At 34.7% G+C, this 18,921-nt stretch overlaps 1 protein-coding gene across 6 annotated transcripts in view; it reads left to right on the top strand.

Annotated features, from left to right (window-relative positions):
* The window catches only part of LOC138316228 (kinesin-like protein KIFC3), a 112,003-nt gene that overhangs the window by 40,660 nt on the left and 52,422 nt on the right, over window positions 1–18,921 (top strand). For all 6 annotated transcript variants that reach the window (XM_069257825.1, XM_069257826.1, XM_069257827.1 and 3 more), the window contains exons 3-4: window positions 713–833; window positions 1,387–1,452. In XM_069257825.1, coding sequence (XP_069113926.1) covers window positions 713–833; window positions 1,387–1,452 — 187 coding nt within the window. The remainder of the gene's footprint in view (window positions 1–712; window positions 834–1,386; window positions 1,453–18,921) is intronic.

The raw sequence follows: 18,921 nt of genomic DNA, 5'->3' as shown, positions 1-18,921 counted from the left end.
TGAGCAATTATTGGGGCTATTATTATGAAATATTGTATGTGTAGATCAGAAAAAGTTATACATTGTATTATTTGTCATCAATTACGTTATTTCTTACCGTTCACTATTTCATGGATCAAACATAGACACACTATCCTATATTTGATAACAATGTAATTTTAGTCTAAATCGAAATTATTGTTAAAAGGTAACACTTAGTTGAATTGAATTGTAAACAGTTATTTTGGTACTATCAAATGTTAGTACATTAGTAATTTTGAACATGTTAATTCAATTATGACGAAGCACAAAACTGTCTACCAACTTTCTATCGTCTGCAATTTACTTTTGCAAATTTCGCGATCCAAACAATTTCCCAAAAAGATTATCTCTGCGAATTACTTTCTACAACTCATTGATTTATAGGATTTCAATCCACGAAATTTAATATCCACCAAAAAGTTGGTTTACAGTATAGCTGTATAAAATTTTAGCACAATCTTATTTTACTGTTAATTTCTATTGAGAAAACCGCTTAAATGAGAATTCATACACGTGGAGTTCACACACTTGTTACAATGCTAGTCATATTTTACCACAAAATGATTTTGAAAAATGAAGCTCAATGATTTATTTTGTTGAAGTTTTTAAAACCAAAGAAGAAATGTATGTAAGTAATTGTGTTTGTTGGTGCCGTTGCAATTCTTCTACAATTGTATTTGTTTTTCTTCAGCGTCAGGAGCCTGTGTTTAAGACGCCTATGACGTACAGCCCCAGGGTGTTAGGATCTAATGGTAAACCATTGCCGTCCCCATCCCGGGCAGAACTCTGGAGGCAGCAACTAGGACTCAACGGTAGGTTAGACACACATGGAGAAGATGAAGTTTCCTCTTCATTGTGCAGCTCACAAAGTACTGATCCTTCAGTAAGGTCCATGAAGAACTGAGGTAGAGATAAAAGAGTTATCCCATCTTCAGTTACACAAAGTTGGTTCTTACATATATCCCCGTACTGTTTGTAGAAATAAAAAAAATAGTGATATATAGCTTGAATTATATTGAATATAGAGGGCTGACAGAGTAAGCTCCCTTCAGAATATGCTCTATTGTCTGAATGTTGGCTCTGACGTAGAGATTACAGAGTTGTCTCCCTTCCATCATGGTTCCCTTTCAGTCTGATCAAGCATATAAAATATAAAATTATGTGCTGTTGCTTAAAGATAGAAGAGTTGTCTCACCTTCAGTTAGTAATTTTGTTGAATTCTATGAAACAGGTTATAAACTTCATGTATTCATACTTTTAAAATGGAAAGTACATGTATGGTAATCTGACTAAATTGTTGCCTATGATAAATATTTCAAAACTAAAACCCATTCAATTAATATAAATTGATACTTTTTTTTCCAGATGATCCAAATACAACAGATAATCTGTCAGATTCTGACTCTGATCAGGAAAACCTCAATCCCTCAGGTAAGTCATGCTGTATGGCTAGCTCTTATTGATGTATGCATTTACAAATAAACTGTCAGTGAGAGCCTGCCAGATTTTAGAAATGAAGGAAAGCTACCATATCCTATAGTCAGTACCTGACAACTGCCCCACATGTGTTTCAGACTTTTGGCCCGGATGTGTTTAGCTAATAATAGAATTTGGAGACACTTTAAACTTCTGGTCCAGTGGCCAGAAATCTTCAAAGTAAATCTACTTTCTGCTGTAATTTTAAAAGATAAAGCGTGGTCTTTACCTAGCGTCAACTAACTGTATACAATCACTCAGCTGATGGAACCTGGACTCAGAGGAAAGCTGGGGGGACAATATAACAGAGCCCCAGCTTAAATACATATTCTGTTACATCATGAATATATATAGTTCCATATATGTATTCAAGTCCAATCACTTGCTATGTTTAACATGACATTTAATTAACTATCATTTCTTACCCTACTTGGTGTCCTTTGTTAAAAAAAGATGAAAGAAAGTTTCTTGATTATATCTTTTGGCAAATAAGGAGATACAGGACTGCATGTACTTAAATAAAAAACACTCAAAAAATTTAGTTCGATACTTATGTATATATGGGTTGGAAGTGACACTGATTTATTAACATCAGAGTTCCTTGAGTCCATTCACTGACATGGTAGTTTTAGCTAAAATATTCTGAAGAATTTTACCAACAAACCGCAAGTAACACATTGTTTAATGGTAAATAACCAGTTTGTGGCCTTGATATACACAATGGAAACGTACAAACTCTGCTACTTTTGCTTCTCTTATACCAGTAAGGATATTTCACTGGTAATTATAGATGAAATTTTGGTGATGAATTGTTGGGGCTAGAATAATCATTGTGAATTGCTCCACAAATATCCTAATCTGGGCCTGGTTTGTCTGTAAGTCATATCGTCTACTTACAAAGTTTTACTGTGTTTATACATTGGTTGTTACAGTAGCTGTTGAATGCTAAATCCTTTTTACAACACATGTAGTGGGATTGATACAAAATCAATTGAATGTGTGACATGTTTAGACTGAACTTTTATCAGATTGCTGTACTGTTAATCAAATCCTTACAAACACATACATAACTTTCTACGATAAATTAAGATAGATGAAGCAAGTGCGTTTTATTTCTGTCCAAAACAATATAAGGATGGGAATGTAAACTTACAAAATAGATGAACTAAATGTATGTGGTGTTTTTTTTATGTTTTTTAATTGTCCAAAGAAATGTTTTTATCTTATCACTATAGGCAATCTTGATTATAGATTAGACAATGTTAATTTTTGGCATGGCTGTATAGATTTCAGAAGTTCAATTGTTGAGCTTCATTATCACAAGTTCATATTAAGATGAAAATTAAGGATATTTTCTGGACTACTCTCACATTATCACTCAAACTGATTACTAGTTAACCTGATTATTTGGATAAATTGCCAAATCAGTAACCAGTGAAATTAATCCTTGATTGACTTTTTAGCCCACCATCATCAGATGGTGGGCTATTCAAATCGCTTTTTGTCCGTGGTCTGTGGTCCGTCCTTCCGTCCGTCCTTCCGTCCGTTAACAATTCTTGTTATCGCTATTTCTCAGAAAGTACTGAAGGGATCTGTCTCACATTACATATGTAGGTTCCCCTATGGCCCTAGTTATGCATATTGCATTTTGGGACCAATCGGTCAACAAGATGGCCGCCAGGCAGCCATCTTGGATTTTGATACTTAAAGTTTGTTATTGCTATTTCTCAGAAAGTACTGAAGGGATTTTTCTCAAATTTCATATGTAGGTTTCCCTAGGGCCCTAGTTGTGCATATTGTATTTTGGGACCAATCAGTCAACAAGATGGCCGCCAGGCAGCCATCTTGCATTTTGATACTTAAAGTTTGTTATCGCTATTTCTCAGAAAGTACTGAAGGGATCTGTCTCAAATTTCATATGTAGGTTCCCCTAGGGCCATAGTTGTGCATATTGTATTTTGGGACCAATCGGTCAACAAAATGGCCGCCAGGCAGCCATCTTGGATTTTGATAGTTAAAGTTTGTTATCGCTATTTCTCAGAAAGTACTGAAGGGATTTTTCTCAAATTTCATATGTAGGTTTCCCTAGGGCCCTAGTTGTGCATATTGCGTTTTGGGACCAATCGGTCAACAAGATGGCCGCCAGGCAGCCATCTTTGATTTTGATAGTTAAAGATTGTTATTGCTATTTCTCACAAAGTACTGAAGGGATCTTTCTCAAATTTCATATGTAGGTTCCCCTAGGGCTCTAGTTGTGCATAATGCGTTTTGGGACCAATCGGTCAACAAGATGGCCGCCAGGCAGCCATCTTGCATTTTGATACTTAAAGTTTGTTATCGCTATTTCTCAGAAAGTACTGAAGGGATTTTTCTCAAATTTCATATGTAGGTTTCCCTAGGGCCCTAGTTGTGCATATTGTATTTTGGAACCAATCGGTCAACAAGATGGCCGCCAGGCAGCCATCTTGCATTTTGATACTTAAAGTTTGTTATTGCTATTTCTCAGAAAGTACTGAAGGGATCTGTCTCAAATTTCATATGTAGGTTCCCCTAGGGCCATAGTTGTGCATATTGTATTTTGGGACCAATCAGTCAGTAAGATGGCCGCCAGGCAGCCATCTTGGATTTTGATAGTTAAAGTTTGTTATCGCTATTTCTCACAAAGTACTGAAGGGATTTTTCTCAAATTTCATATGTAGGTTTCCCTAGGGCCCTTGTTGTGCATATTGCGTTTTTTGGGACCAATCGGTCAACAAGATGGCCGCCAGGCAGCCATCTTTGATTTTGATAGTTAAAGATTATTATTGCTATTTCTCACAAAGTACTGAAGGGATCTTTCTCAAATTTCATATGTAGGTTCCCCTAGGGCTCTAGTTGTGCATAATGCGTTTTTGGATCGATCGGTCAACAAAATGGCCGCCAGGCAGCCATCTTGGATATTGATAGTTAAAGATTGTTATTGCTATTTCTCACAAAGTACTGAAGGAATTTTTCTCAAATTTTAAATGTATGTTCCCTAGGGCTCTAGTTGTGTATAATGCGTTTTTGGATCGATCGGTCAACAAAATGGCCGCCAGGCTGCCATCTTGGATTTTGATAGTTAAAGTTTGTTATCGCTATTTCTCAGAAAGTATTGAATGAATCTGTCTCAAATTTCATATATAGGTTCCCCTAGGGCCATAGTTGTGCATATTTCGATTGGGACCGATCGATCAACAAGATGGCCGCCAAGGAGCCATCTTGGATTTTGATAGTTGAAGTTTGTTGCTGCTATTTCTCAGAAAGCACTGAAGCGATCTGTCTCAAATTTTATATGTAGTATGTTTGCAAAAGTTTGAAAAGCAGAGAAAAGATCCCTCTTTCCATTGTCAGACATAGATCATTCTTTGGTGGGCGCCAAGATCCCTCTGGGATATCTTGTTTTGTATGAATTGGAGATGACAAAAAGGTCTGTATTTACTTTGGAGTCAAATAATGATGAGATTCTGGAGAATTTGGTTTGTTTAGCAGCTCTACAATCAACATCAATTCTGTGTCTGGATAAAAGGTGATACTCTAAGTTTAGGTTCAATTAATTTTGTGACATAGGCTTAAAAAGTAGGTCACTATGATCTAATTTTGACTTTCGAGGTACACCAATATATGTTTTATAAACATCTTTTACCAGTAAAATCAGTAAAAATAATAAAAAGTATGGATTGGTGGTTCTATATTGGTGTAAATATGGATTGGTGGTTCTATATTGGTGTAAATATGGATTGGTGGTTCTATATTGGTGTAAATATGGATTGGTGGTTCTATATTGGTGTAAGTATGGATTGGTGGTTCTATATTGGTGTAAGTATGGATTGGTGGTTCTATATTGATGTAAGTATGGATTGGTGGTTTTAAATTGATGTAAGTATGGATTGGTGGTTTTATATTGATGTAAGTATGGATTGGTGGTTCTATATTGGTGTAAAAGATATCCGTTCTATATTGGTGTAAGTATGGATTGAAGGTTCTATATTGGTGTAAGTATGGATTGGTGGTTTTATATTGGTGTAAGTATGGATTGGTGGTTCTATATTGGTGTAAGTATAGATTGGTGTTCTATATTGGTGTAAGTATATGGATTGGTGTTCATATTGGTGTAAGTATGGATTGGTGGTTCTATATTGGTGTAAGTATGGATTGGTGGTTCTATATTGGTGTAAGTATGGTGATTGGTGGTGTCTATATTGGTGTAAGTATGGATTGGTGGTTCTATATTGGTGTAAGTATGATTGGTGTTCTATATTGGTGTAAGTATGGATTGGTGGTTCTATATTGGTGTAAGTATGGATTGTGGTTTATATTGTGTAAGTATATTGGTGTAAGTATGATTGGTGGTTCTATATTGGTGTAAGTATGGATTGTGGTTCTATATTGTGTAAGTAAGTATGTGTAGTAGATTGGTGTTTATATTGGTGTAAGTATAGGATTGGTGGTTCTATATTGGTGTAAGTATGGATTGTGGTGTTTATATTGGTGTAAGTATGGATTGGTGGTTCTATATTGGTGTAAGTATGGATTGGTGGTTCTATATTGGTGTAAGTATAGGATTGGTGGTTCTATATTGGTGTAAGTATAGGATTGGTGGTTCTATATTGGTGTAAGTATAGATTGGTGGTTCTATATTGGTGTATAAGTATGATTGGTGGTTCTATATTGGTGTAAGTATGGATTGGTGGTTCTATATTGGTGTAAGTATGGATTGGTGGTTCTATATTGGTGTAAGTATGATTGGTGGTTCTATATTGGTGTAAGTATGGATTGGTGGTTCTATATTGGTGTAAGTATGGATTGGTGGTTCTATATTGGTGTAAGTATGGATTGGTGGTTCTATATTGGTGTAAGTATGGATTGGTGGTTCTATATTGGTGTAAGTATGGATTGGTGGTTCTATATTGGTGTAAGTATGGATTGGTGGTTCTATATTGGTGTAAGTATGGATTGGTGGTCTATATGGTTAAGTATGATTGGTGTATATTGGTATAAGTATGATTGGTGGTTCTATATTGGTGTAAGTATGGATTGGTGGTTCTATATTGGTGTAAGTATGGATTGGTGGTTCTATATTGGTGTAAGTATGGATTGGTGGTTCTATATTGGTGTAAGTATGATTTGGTGGTTCTATATTGGTGTAAGTATGGATTGGTGGTTCTATATTGGTGTAAGTATGGATTGGTGGTTCTATATTGGTGTAAGTATGATTGGTGGTTCTATATTGGTGTAAGTATGGATTGGTGGTTCTATATTGGTGTAAGTATGGATTGGTGGTTCTATATTGGTGTAAGTATAGATTGGTGGTTCTATATTGGTGTAAGTATAGATTGGTGGTTTATATTGGTGTAAGTATGGATTGGTGGTTCTATATTGGTGTAAGTATGGATTGGTGTTCTATATTGGTGTAAGTATGGATTGGTGGTTCTATATTGGTGTAAGTATGGATTGGTGGTTCTATATTGGTGTAAGTATAGATTGGTGGTTCTATATTGGTGTAAGTATGGATTGGTGGTTCTATATTGGTGTAAGTATGGATTGGTGTTCTATATTGGTGTAAGTATGGATTGGTGTTCTATATTGGTGTAAGTATGGATTGGTGTTCTATATTGGTGTAAGTATGGATTGGTGGTTCTATATTGGTGTAAGTATGGATTGGTGGTTCTATATTGGTGTAAGTATAGATTGGTGGTTCTATATTGGTGTAAGTATGGATTGGTGGTTCTATATTGATGTAAGTATATGGATTGGTGGTTCTATATTGGTGTAAGTATGGATTGGTGGTTCTATATTGGTGTAAGTATGGATTGGTGGTTCTATATTGGTGTAAGTATGGATTGGTGTTCTATATTGGTGTAAGTATGGATTGGTGGTTCTATATTGGTGTAAGTATGGATTGGTGTTCTATATTGGTGTAAGTATGGATTGGTGGTTCTATATTGGTGTAAGTATGGATTGGTGGTTCTATATTGGTGTAAGTATGGATTGGTGGTTCTATATTGGTGTAAGTATGGATTGGTGGTTCTATATTGGTGTAAGTATGGATTGGTGGTTCTATATTGGTGTAAGTATGGATTGGTGTTCTATATTGGTGTAAGTATGGATTGGTGGTTCTATATTGGTGTAAGTATGGATTGGTGGGTTCTATATTGGTGTAAGTATGGATTGGTGGTTCTATATTGGTGTAAGTATGGATTGGTGGTTCTATATTGGTGTAAGTATGGATTGGTGGTTCTATATTGGTGTAAGTATAGATTGGTGGTTCTATATTGGTGTAAGTATGGATTGGTGTTCTATATTGGTGTAAGTATGGATTGGTGGTTCTATATTGGTGTAAGTATGGATTGGTGGTTCTATATTGGTGTAAGTATGGATTGGTGGTTCTATATTGATGTAAGTATGGATTGGTGGTTCTATATTGGTGTAAGTATAGATTGAAGGTTCTATATTGGTGTAAGTATGGATTGGTGGTTCTATATTGGTGTAAGTATGGATTGGTGGTTCTATATTGGTGTAAGTATGGATTGGTGGTTCTATATTGGTGTAAGTATAGATTATTGGTGGTTCTATATTGGTGTAAGTATGGATTGGTGGTTCTATATTGTGTAAGTATGGATTGTGTTCTATATTGGTGTAAGTATGGATGGGTGGTTCTATATTGGTGTAAGTATGGATTGGTGGTTCTATATATTGGTGTAAGTATGGATTGGTGTTCTATATTGGTGTAAGTATGGATTGGTGGTTCTATATTGGTGTAAGTATGTATTGGTGGTTCTATATTGGTGTAAGTATGGATTGGTGGTTCTATATTGGTGTAAGTATGGATTGGTGGTTCTATATTGTGTAAGTATGGATTGGTGGTTCTATATTGGTGTAAGTATGGATTGGTGGTTCTATATTGGTGTAAGTATGGATTGGTGTTCTATATTGGTGTAAGTATGGATTGGTGGTTCTATATTGGTGTAAGTATGGATTGGTGTTCTATATTGGTGTAAGTATGGATTGGTGGTTCTATATTGGTGTAAGTATGGATTGGTGGTTCTATATTGGTGTAAGTATGGATTGGTGGTTCTATATTGGTGTAAGTATGGATTGGTGGTTCTATATTGTGTAAGTATGGATTGGTGGTTCTATATTGGTGTAAGTATGGATTGGTGGTTCTATATTGGTGTAAGTATGGATTGGTGGTTCTATATTGGTGTAAGTATAGATTGGTGGTTCTATATTGGTGTAAGTATGGATTGGTGTTCTATATTGGTGTAAGTATGGATTGGTGGTTCTATATTGGTGTAAGTATGGATTGGTGGTTCTATATTGGTGTAAGTATGGATTGGTGGTTCTATATTGGTGTAAGTATAGATTGGTGGTTCTATATTGGTGTAAGTATGGATTGGTGGTTCTATATTGGTGTAAGTATGGATTGGTGGTTCTATATTGGTGTAAGTATGGATTGGTGGTTCTATATTGGTGTAAGTATAGATTGGTGGTTCTATATTGGTGTAAGTATATATTGGTGTAAGTATGGATTGGTGGTTCTATATTGGTGTAAGTATATTGTGTTTATATTGGTGTAAGTATGGTTGGTGTTCTATATTGGTGTAAGTATAGGATTGGTGGTTCTATATTGGTGTAAGTATGGATTGGTGGTTCTATATTGGTGTAAGTATGATTGGTGGTTCTATATTGGTGTAAGTATGGATTGGTGGTTCTATATTGGTGTAAGTATAGTATTGGTGGTTCTATATTGGTGTAAGTATGGATTGGTGGTTCTATATTGGTGTAAGTATGGATTGGTGGTTCTATATTGGTGTAAGTATGGATTGGTGGTTCTATATTGGTGTAAGTATGGATTGGTGGTTCTATATTGGTGTAAGTATAGGATTGGTGGTTCTATATTGGTGTAAGTATGGATTGGTGGTTCTATATTGGTGTAAGTATGGATTGGTGGTTCTATATTGGTGTAAGTATAGATTGGTGGTTCTATATTGGTGTAAGTATGGATTGGTGGTTCTATATTGGTGTAAGTATGGATTGGTGGTTCTATATTGGTGTAAGTATAGATTGGTGGTTCTATATTGGTGTAAGTTCTATATTAGTGTAAGTATAGATTGGTGGTTCTATATTGGTGTAAGTATGGATTGGTGGTTCTATATTGGTGTAAGTATGGATTGGTGGTTCTATATTGGTGTAAGTATGGATTGGTGGTTCTATATTGGTGTAAGTATGGATTGGTGTTCTATATTGGTGTAAGTATAGATTGGTGGTTCTATATTGGTGTAAGTATGGATTGGTGTTCTATATTGGTGTAAGTATAGATTGGTGGTTCTATATTGGTGTAAGTATGGATTGGTGGTTCTATATTGGTGTAAGTATAGATTGGTGGTTCTATATTGGTGTAAGTATGGATTGGTGGTTCTATATTGGTGTAAGTATAGATTGGTGGTTCTATATTGGTGTAAGTATGGATTGGTGGTTCTATATTGGTGTAAGTATGGATTGGTGGTTCTATATTGGTGTATGTAAGTTGAAGTTTATTTGGGGTAAGTATGGATTGGTGGTTCTATATTGGTGTAAGTATGGATTGGTGGTTCTATATTGGTGTAAGTATGGATTGGTGGTTCTATATTGGTGTAAGTATGGATTGGTGGTTCTATATTGGTGTAAGTATGGATTGGTGGTTCTATATTGGTGTAAGTATGGATTGGTGGTTCTATATTGGTGTAAGTATGGATTGGTGGTTCTATATTGGTGTAAGTATAGATTGGTGGTTCTATATTGGTGTAAGTATGGATTGGTGGTTCTATATTGGTGTGTAAGTATGGATTGGTGGTTCTATATTGGTGTAAGTATGGATTGGTGTTCTATATTGGTGTAAGTATGGATTGGTGGTTCTATATTGGTGTAAGTATGGATTGGTGGTTCTATATTGGTGTAAGTATGATTGGTGGTTCTATATTGGTGTAAGTATAGATTGGTGGTTCTATATTGGTGTAAGTATGGATTGGTGGTTCTATATTGGTGTAAGTATGGATTGGTGGTTCTATATTGGTGTAAGTATAGATTGGTGGTTCTATATTGGTGTTCTATATTGGTGTAAGTATGGATTGGTGGTTCTATATTGGTGTAAGTATAGATTGGTGGTTCTATATTGGTGTAAGTATAGATTGGTGTTCTATATTGGTGTAAGTATGGATTGGTGGTTCTATATTGGTGTAAGTATAGATTGGTGGTTCTTATATTGGTGTAAGTATGGATTGGTGGTTCTATATTGGTGTAAGTATAGATTGGTGTTCTATATTGGTGTAAGTATAGATTGGTGGTTCTATATTGGTGTAAGTATGGATTGGTGGTTCTATATTGGTGTAAGTATGGATTGGTGGTTCTATATTGGTGTAAGTATGGATTGGTGGTTCTATATTGGTGTAAGTATAGATTGGTGGTTCTATATTGGTGTAAGTATAGATTGGTGGTTCTATATTGGTGTAAGTATGGATTGGTGGTTCTATATTGGTGTAAGTATAGATTGGTGGTTCTATATTGGTGTAAGTATGATTGGTGGTTCTATATTGATGTAAGTATAGATTGAAGGTTCTATATTGGTGTAAGTATGGATTGGTAGGTTCTATATTGGTGTAAGTATGGATTGGTGGTTCTATATTGGTGTAAGTATGGATTGGTGGTTCTATATTGGTGTAAGTATAGATTGGTGGTTCTATATTGGTGTAAGTATGGATTGGTGGTTCTATATTGGTGTAAGTATGGATTTGAAGGTTCTATATTGGTGTAAGTATAGATTGGTGGTTCTATATTGGTGTAAGTATGGATTGGTGGTTCTATATTGGTGTAAGTATAGGATTGGTGGTTCTATATTGGTGTAAGTATAGATTGGTGGTTCTATATTGGTGTAAGTATAGATTGGTGGTCCTATATTGGTGTAAGTATAGATTGGTGTGTTCTATATTGGTGTAAGTATAGATGGTGGTTCTATATGTGGTTAAGTATGGATTGTGTCTATATGTAGTGGTAGTATGGATGTAAGTATAGATTGGTGGTTCTATATTGGTGTAAGTATGAGATTGGTGGGTTCTATATTGGTGTAAGTATGGATTGGTGTTCTATATGGTGTAAGTATGATGGTGTTCTATATTGGTTGTAAGTTAGATTGGTGGTTCTAAATTGGTTGTAAGTATGGATTGGTGGTTCTATATTGGTGTAAGTATGGATTGGTGGTTCTATATTGGTGTAAGTATGGATTGGTGGTTCTATATTGGTGTAAGTATGGATTGGTGGTTCTATATTGGTGTAAGTATAGATTGGTGGTTCTATATTGGTGTAAGTATGGATTGGTGGTTCTATATTGGTGTAAGTATAGATTGGTGTTCTATATTGGTGTAAGTATGGATTGGTGTAAGTATGGATTGGTGGTTCTATATTGGTGTAAGTATAGATTGTGGTTCTATATTGGTGTAATATGTATTTTGGTGTAAGTATGGATGGTGGTTCTATATTGGTGTAAGTATAGATTGGTGGTTCTATATTGGTGTTCTAAGTATAGATTGAAGGTTCTATATTGATGTAAGTATGGATTGGTGGTTCTATATTGGTGTAAGTATGGATTGGTGGTTCTATATTGGTTGTAAGTATGGATTGGTGGTTCTATATTGGTGTAAGTATGTATTGGTGGTTCTATATTGGTGTAAGTATGGGATTGGTGGTTTCTATATTGGTGTAAGTATGGATTGGTTGTTCTATATTGGTGTAAGTATGAGATTGGTGGTTCTATATTGGTGGTAAGTATGGTATGGGGGTTCTAATAAGGTTGGTAGTACAGTATAGTATTGGTGGTCCTAGTATGATGTAAGTATGGGACGGGTGTAAGTATAGAGATTGGTGGTTCTATGTTGGTGTAAAGTATGATTGGTGGTTCTATATTGTATGTAAGTTATAGATTGGTTGTTCTATATTGGTGTAAGTATGGATTTGGTGGTTCTATATTGGTTGTAAGTATATAGATTGGTGTTTATCTATATTGGTTTTGTAAGTATAGATTGCTGTGGTTCTATATTGGTGTAAGTAATAGATTTGGTGGTTCTATGTTGGTTGTAAGTATAGATTGGTGTTCTATATTGGTGTAAGTATGGATTGGTGGTTCTTCTATTGGTGTAAGTATAGATTGGTGGTTCTATATTGGTGTAAGTATGGATTGGTGGTTCTATATTGTTCTATATTGTGTAAGTATAGATTGGTGGTTCTATATTGGTGTAAGTATAGATTGGTGGTTCTATCTTGGTGTAAGTATAGATTGGTGGTTCTTGTATATTGGGGTGTATTGGTATGGATGGATGTCTATATTAGGTGTAAGTATTGGTATAAGGGTGAAGTTTCTAGTTGTTGTTGTGTAAGTATAGATTTGGTGGATTCTATATTGTGTAAGTAATAGATTGGTGTACTATATAGGAGTAAGTATAGAATGTGTGATATGGTGGTTCTATATTGGTGTAAGTATAGATTGGGAGGTTCTATATTGGTGTAAGTATGGATTGGTGTTCTATATTGGTGTAAGTATATATTGGTGTAGGTATGGATTGGTGGTTCTATATTGGTGTAAGTATAGATTGGTGGTTCTATATTGGTGTAGTAGATAGGATTGGTGTTCTATATTGTATGTAAGTATATGGATTGGTGTTCTATATTGGTGTAAGTATGGATTGGTGGTTCTATATTGGTGTAAGTATGGGATTGGTGGTTCTATATTGTATGGTAAGTATGGGATTGGTGGTTCTATATAGATGTAAGTATAGGTATTGGATGGTGGTTCTAATATGGTGTAAGTATGGATTGGTGGTCTATATTGGTGTAAGTATAGATGGGTGGTTCTATATTGGTGTAAGTATAGATTGGTGGTTCTATATTGGTGTAAGTATGGATTGGTGGTTCTATATTGGTGTAAGTATGTATTGGTGGTTCTATTATTGGTGTAAGTATAGATTGGTGGTTCTATATTGGTGTAAGTATGGATTGGTGGTTCTATATTGGTGTAAGTATAGATTGGGGGTTCTATATTGGTGTAAGTATGATTGAAGGTTCTATATTGGTGTAAGTCCTATAGATTGGGTTCTATTATTTGGGTAAGTATTTGATTGTAAGGTTCTATATTGGTGTAAGTATAGATGGTGGTCTATATTGTGTAAGTATAGATTGGTGGTTCTATATTGGTGTAAGTATAGATTGGTGGTTCTATATTGGTGTAAGTATGGATTGGTGGTTCTATATTGGGTGTAAGTATAGATTGGTGGTTCTCTATATTGGTGTAAAGTATGGATTGGTGGTTCTATATTGGTGTAAGTATAGATTGAATGGTTCTATATTGGTGTAAGTATGGAATTGGTTGGTTCTATATTGGTGTAAGTATAGATTGGTGGGTTCTATATTGGTGTAAGTATGGATTGGTGGTTCTATATTGGTGTAAGTATAAGAGATTGGTGGTGGTTCTATATTGGTGTAAGTATAGATCTATGGTGGTTTCTATATTGGGTGTAAGTATATATGCGATTGGTTGGTTCTATATTGGTGTAAGTATGGATTGGGTGGTTCTATTTGGTGTAAGTATAGATTGGTGGTTCTATATTGGTGTAAGTATAGATTGGTGGTTCTATATTGGTGTAAGTATAGATGGGTGGTTCTATATTGGTGTATGTTGGAGTATGGATGGTGGTTCTATATTGGTGGGTAGAGTATAGATTGGTGTTCTTATATTGGTGTAAGTATGGATTGGTGGTTCTATATTGGTGTACGTATGGATTGATGGTTCTATATGGTGTAAGTATAGATTCGGTGGTTTTATTCTATTGGTGTAAGTATGGATTGGTGGTTCTATATTGGTGTAAGTATGAGATTGGTGATTCTACTATTGGTGTAAGTATATATTGGTGGTTCTATATTGGTGTAAGTATAGATTGGTGTTATATATTGGTGTAAGTATGGATTGGTGGTTCTATATTGGTGTAAGTATAGATTGGTTGTTCTATATTGGTGTAAGTATGGATTGGTGGTTCCTATATTGGTGTGGGTAAAGTTGCGATGGATGGTGGTTCTATATTGGTGTAAGTATAGATTGAAGTGTTCTATATTGGTGTAAGTATTGGATTGTGGTTCTGTATATATTGGTGTAAGTATAGATGTAAGTGGTGTTTCTATCTTGTGTAAGTATGGCATTGGTGGTTCTATATTGGTGTATGTATAGGATTTGGTGGTTTCTATATTGATGTAAAGTATAATATTGGTGTTAAGTATGGATTGGTGGTTCTATATTGATGTAAAGTATAGATTGAAGCAAACACGTTTCTATATTGGTGTTGTAAGTATAGATTGGTGGTTCTATATTGATGTAAGTATGGATTGGTGGTAATGGTATAGATGTAAGGTATTCTATTGGTGGTTCTATATTGGTGTAAGTATAGATTGGTGGTTCTATATTGGTGTAAGTATAGATTGGTGGTTCTATATTGGTGTAAGTATGGATTGGTGGTTCTATATTGGTGTAAGTATAGATTGGTGGTTCTATATTGGTGTAAGTATGGATTGGTGGTTCTATATTGGTGTAAGTATAGATTGGTGGTTCTATATTTGGTGTAAGTATGGTATAGATTGGTGGTTTCTATATTGATGTAAAGTATTTGATGGTGGTTCTATATTGGTGTAAGTATTGGATTTGGTTGGTTCTATAATGGTAAGCAGTATGGATTGGTAGTTCTATATTGGTGTATGTAAGTATAGATTGGTGGTTCTATATTGGTGTTTATGTATGGATTGGTGGTTCTATGTTGGTTGTATGTATGGATTGGGTGGTTCTATTTTGGTGTGTAAGTATGGATTGGTGGTTCTATATTGGTGTAAGTATGGATTGGTGGTTCTATATTGGTGTAAGTATAGATTGGTGTTCTATATTGGTGTAAGTATGGATTGGTGGTTCTATATTGGTGTAAGTATGGATTGGTGGTTCTATATTGGTGTAAGTATGGATTGATTGGTGTAAGTATGGATTGGTGAGGATCTATATTGGTGTAAGTATGGATTGGTGGTTCTATATTGTGTGTAAGTATATATTGGTTGGTTCCTATGTTGGTTGTAAGTATTGGATTGGTGTGTTCTATATTGGTGTAAGTATGGATTGGTGTTCTATATTTATTTGTTAAGTATGGATTGGTGGTTCTATATTGGTGTAAGTATAGATTGGTGGTTCTATATTGGTGTAAGTATAGATTGGTGGTTCTATATTGGTGTAAGTATGGATTGGTGGTTCTATATTGGTGTAAGTATAGATTGGTGGTTCTATATTGGTGTAAGTATAGATTGGTGTAAGTATGGATTGGTGGTTCTATATTGGTGTAAGTATGGATTGGTGGTTCTATATTGATGTAAGTATGGATTGGTGGTTCTATATTGGTGTAAGTATGGATTGGTGGTTCTATATTGGTGTAAGTATAGATTGGTGGTTCTATATTGTGTAAGTATGGATTGGTGGTTCTATATTGGTGTAAGTATGGATTGGTGGTTCTATATTGGGTAAGTAAAGAATGAGTGCGTTTCTAAATTGTAAGTATAGATTGGTGGTTCTATATTGGTGTAAGTATAGATTGGTGCGTTCTATATTGGTGTAAGTATAGATTGGTGTTCTATGTTGGTGTAAGTATATTGGATTGGTAGATTGTTCTATATTGGTGTAAGTATAGATTGGTGGTTTTTATATCTATATGGTGTAAAGTATAGATTGGTGGTTCTATATTGGTGTAAGTATAGGATTGGTGGGTTCTATATGGGTGTAAGTATGGATTGGTGGTTCTATATTGGTGTAAGTATAGTATAGATTGGTGGTTCTTATATATTGGTGTAAGTATAGATTGGGGATTGGTGTGTCTATATTGGTGTAAGTATGGATTGGTGGTTCTATATTGGTGTAAGTATAGTATTGGATGGTTCTATTGGTGGTGTAAGTATAGATTGGTGGTTCTATATTGGTGTAAGTCTATATTGGTGTTTTATATATTGGTATAAGTATTGATTGGTGGTTCTATATTGGTGTAAGTATGGATTGGTGGTTCTATATTGGTGTAAGTATAGATTGGTGGTTCTATATTGGTGTAAGTATAGATTGGTGGTTCTATTATTGGTGTATTGTATAGATCTGGATTGGTGGTTCTATATTGGTTGTAAGTATGGATTTGGTGGTTCTATATTGGTGTAAAGTATGGATTGGTGGTTCTATATTGGTGTAAGTATGGATTGGTGGGTTCTATATTGGTGTAAGTATAGATTGGTGGTTCTATATTGGATGTAAGTATAGATTTGGTGTTCTATATTGGTTGTAAGTATACGATTGAAGGGTTCTATATTGGTTTAAGTATAGATTGGTGGTTCTATATTGGTGTAAGTATAGATTGGTGTAAGTATATATTGGTGGTTCTATATTGGGTAAGGTATAGGATTGGTGTTCTATATTGGTGTTGTAAGTATGGATTGGTGGTTCTATATTGGTGTAAGTATGGATTGGTGGTTCTATATTGGTGTAAGTATGGATTTGGTGCTTCTGTATATTGCGTGTATGTTAGTATTGGCTGTTCAGTGGATTCGTGGTCCTATATTGGTTGTATGTATTGGATTGTGGTTCTACTATTGGCATGTAATGTTCACCTGCGAATGGTGGTTCCCTATATTGTTGTTAAGTATTGGATTGGTGTGTAAGTATGATTGGTGGTTTAATATGAGATGTGAAGTATAGAGTTGGAGTTCGTATATTGGTGTAAGTATGGAGTCTTGTCAGGGTTCTGATATTGGGTCGTAAGTATAGATTGAGTGGTGTCTATATTGGTGTGTGATGGAAAGGTTTCTATGTTCGCGCTGTAAGTTTGGATTGGGTGTTCTATATTGGCTGTAAGTATAGATTGGTGGGCTCCTATATTGGTGTAAGTATGGATTGGGTTCTATACCTGTGTAATGGATTGGTGTTCTATATTGGTGTAAGTATGGATTGGTGGTTCTATATGGTGGTAGTAAGTATATTTATATATAATTGGTGTTAAAATCATAGATTGGTGGTTCTATATTGGTGTAAGTTGGAAATTGGTGGTTCTTTATTGGTGTAAGTATAGATTGGTGTTCTATATTGGTGTAAGTATGTAATTGTGGTGTTCTATATTAGGTGTAAGTATAGGATTGGTGGTTCTATATTTGGTGTAAGTATGATTGGTGGTTCTATAGTTGGTTGTAAGTATGGATTGGTGTTCTATAATTGGTGTGTAAGTATGGATTGGTGGTTCTAATATTAATAGATTGGTGGTTCTATATGGTGTAAGTATATGGATTGGTGGTTCTCAATGGTGTAAGTATAGATAGTGGTCTCTATATATGGTGATACATTAAGTATATTGGTGTATATTGGTGTAGTATGGATTGGTGTTTCTATATTGGTGTAAAGTATGGATTGGTGGTTTCTATATTGGTGTAAGTATAGATTGGTGGTTCTATATTGGTGGTTCTATATGGATTGGTTTTAATGGTGTTACTATATTGGTGAGTAAGTATGGAGATGGTGGTTCTTCTCTATTGGTGTAAGTATGGGATTGGTGTTCTATATTGGTGTAAGTATCGGATTGGTGGTTCCTAATTGGTGTACTTATAATTGGTGTTCTATATTGGTGTAAGTATATTGGTGGTTCTATATTGGTGTAAGTATGGATTGGTGGTTCTATAATGTATGTAATTATATAGATTGGTGTTCTATATTGGTTGGTCCGTAAGTATAGATTGGGATGGTTCTAATTGGTGTAAGTAACAGGATGATGGTTCTATATTAACCACAATAATATAGATTGGTGTTCTCATATTGGTGTAAGTATAGTATTGGTGGTCTATATTATGTAAGTACACTAAATTGGTTGTAAGTATGGATTGGTGGTTCTAATGGATTGGTGTTCTATGTTGTAAGTATAAGATACAAAGTTATATATTGGTGTAGGTATGCATACTGGTTCTATATTGATTAAATATTTGGGATATGGTGAAGTTCTACCCATTGGTGGTTAATCAATATTATACTTAATCTTATCATTACTAAGATAATGGATTCTGTTAACACATATTGGTGGTAAGATTATACCTACAATATTCTATATTATTTAAACAAATTTATACTTACTCAATTATTAAAAAACAATTACCTACACTGGTGGTGTCTATATTATTAAAAATTATACCTACTCTAATTATTAAACATTTTCAATTAATAACTAATAAATTATTAAATACAATTATATACTATGTATTAAAAATTAACACTTTATTAATACCCTACATTCAATTATTATTAAATAAAAATTATAAATGATTGATAGTATTCTAAAT

This window comes from Argopecten irradians, chromosome 2 (genome assembly GCF_041381155.1).
Source record: "Argopecten irradians isolate NY chromosome 2, Ai_NY, whole genome shotgun sequence".
Taxonomy (NCBI): domain Eukaryota; kingdom Metazoa; phylum Mollusca; class Bivalvia; order Pectinida; family Pectinidae; genus Argopecten; species Argopecten irradians.
This window is presented reverse-complemented; position numbering and strand designations above follow the sequence as displayed.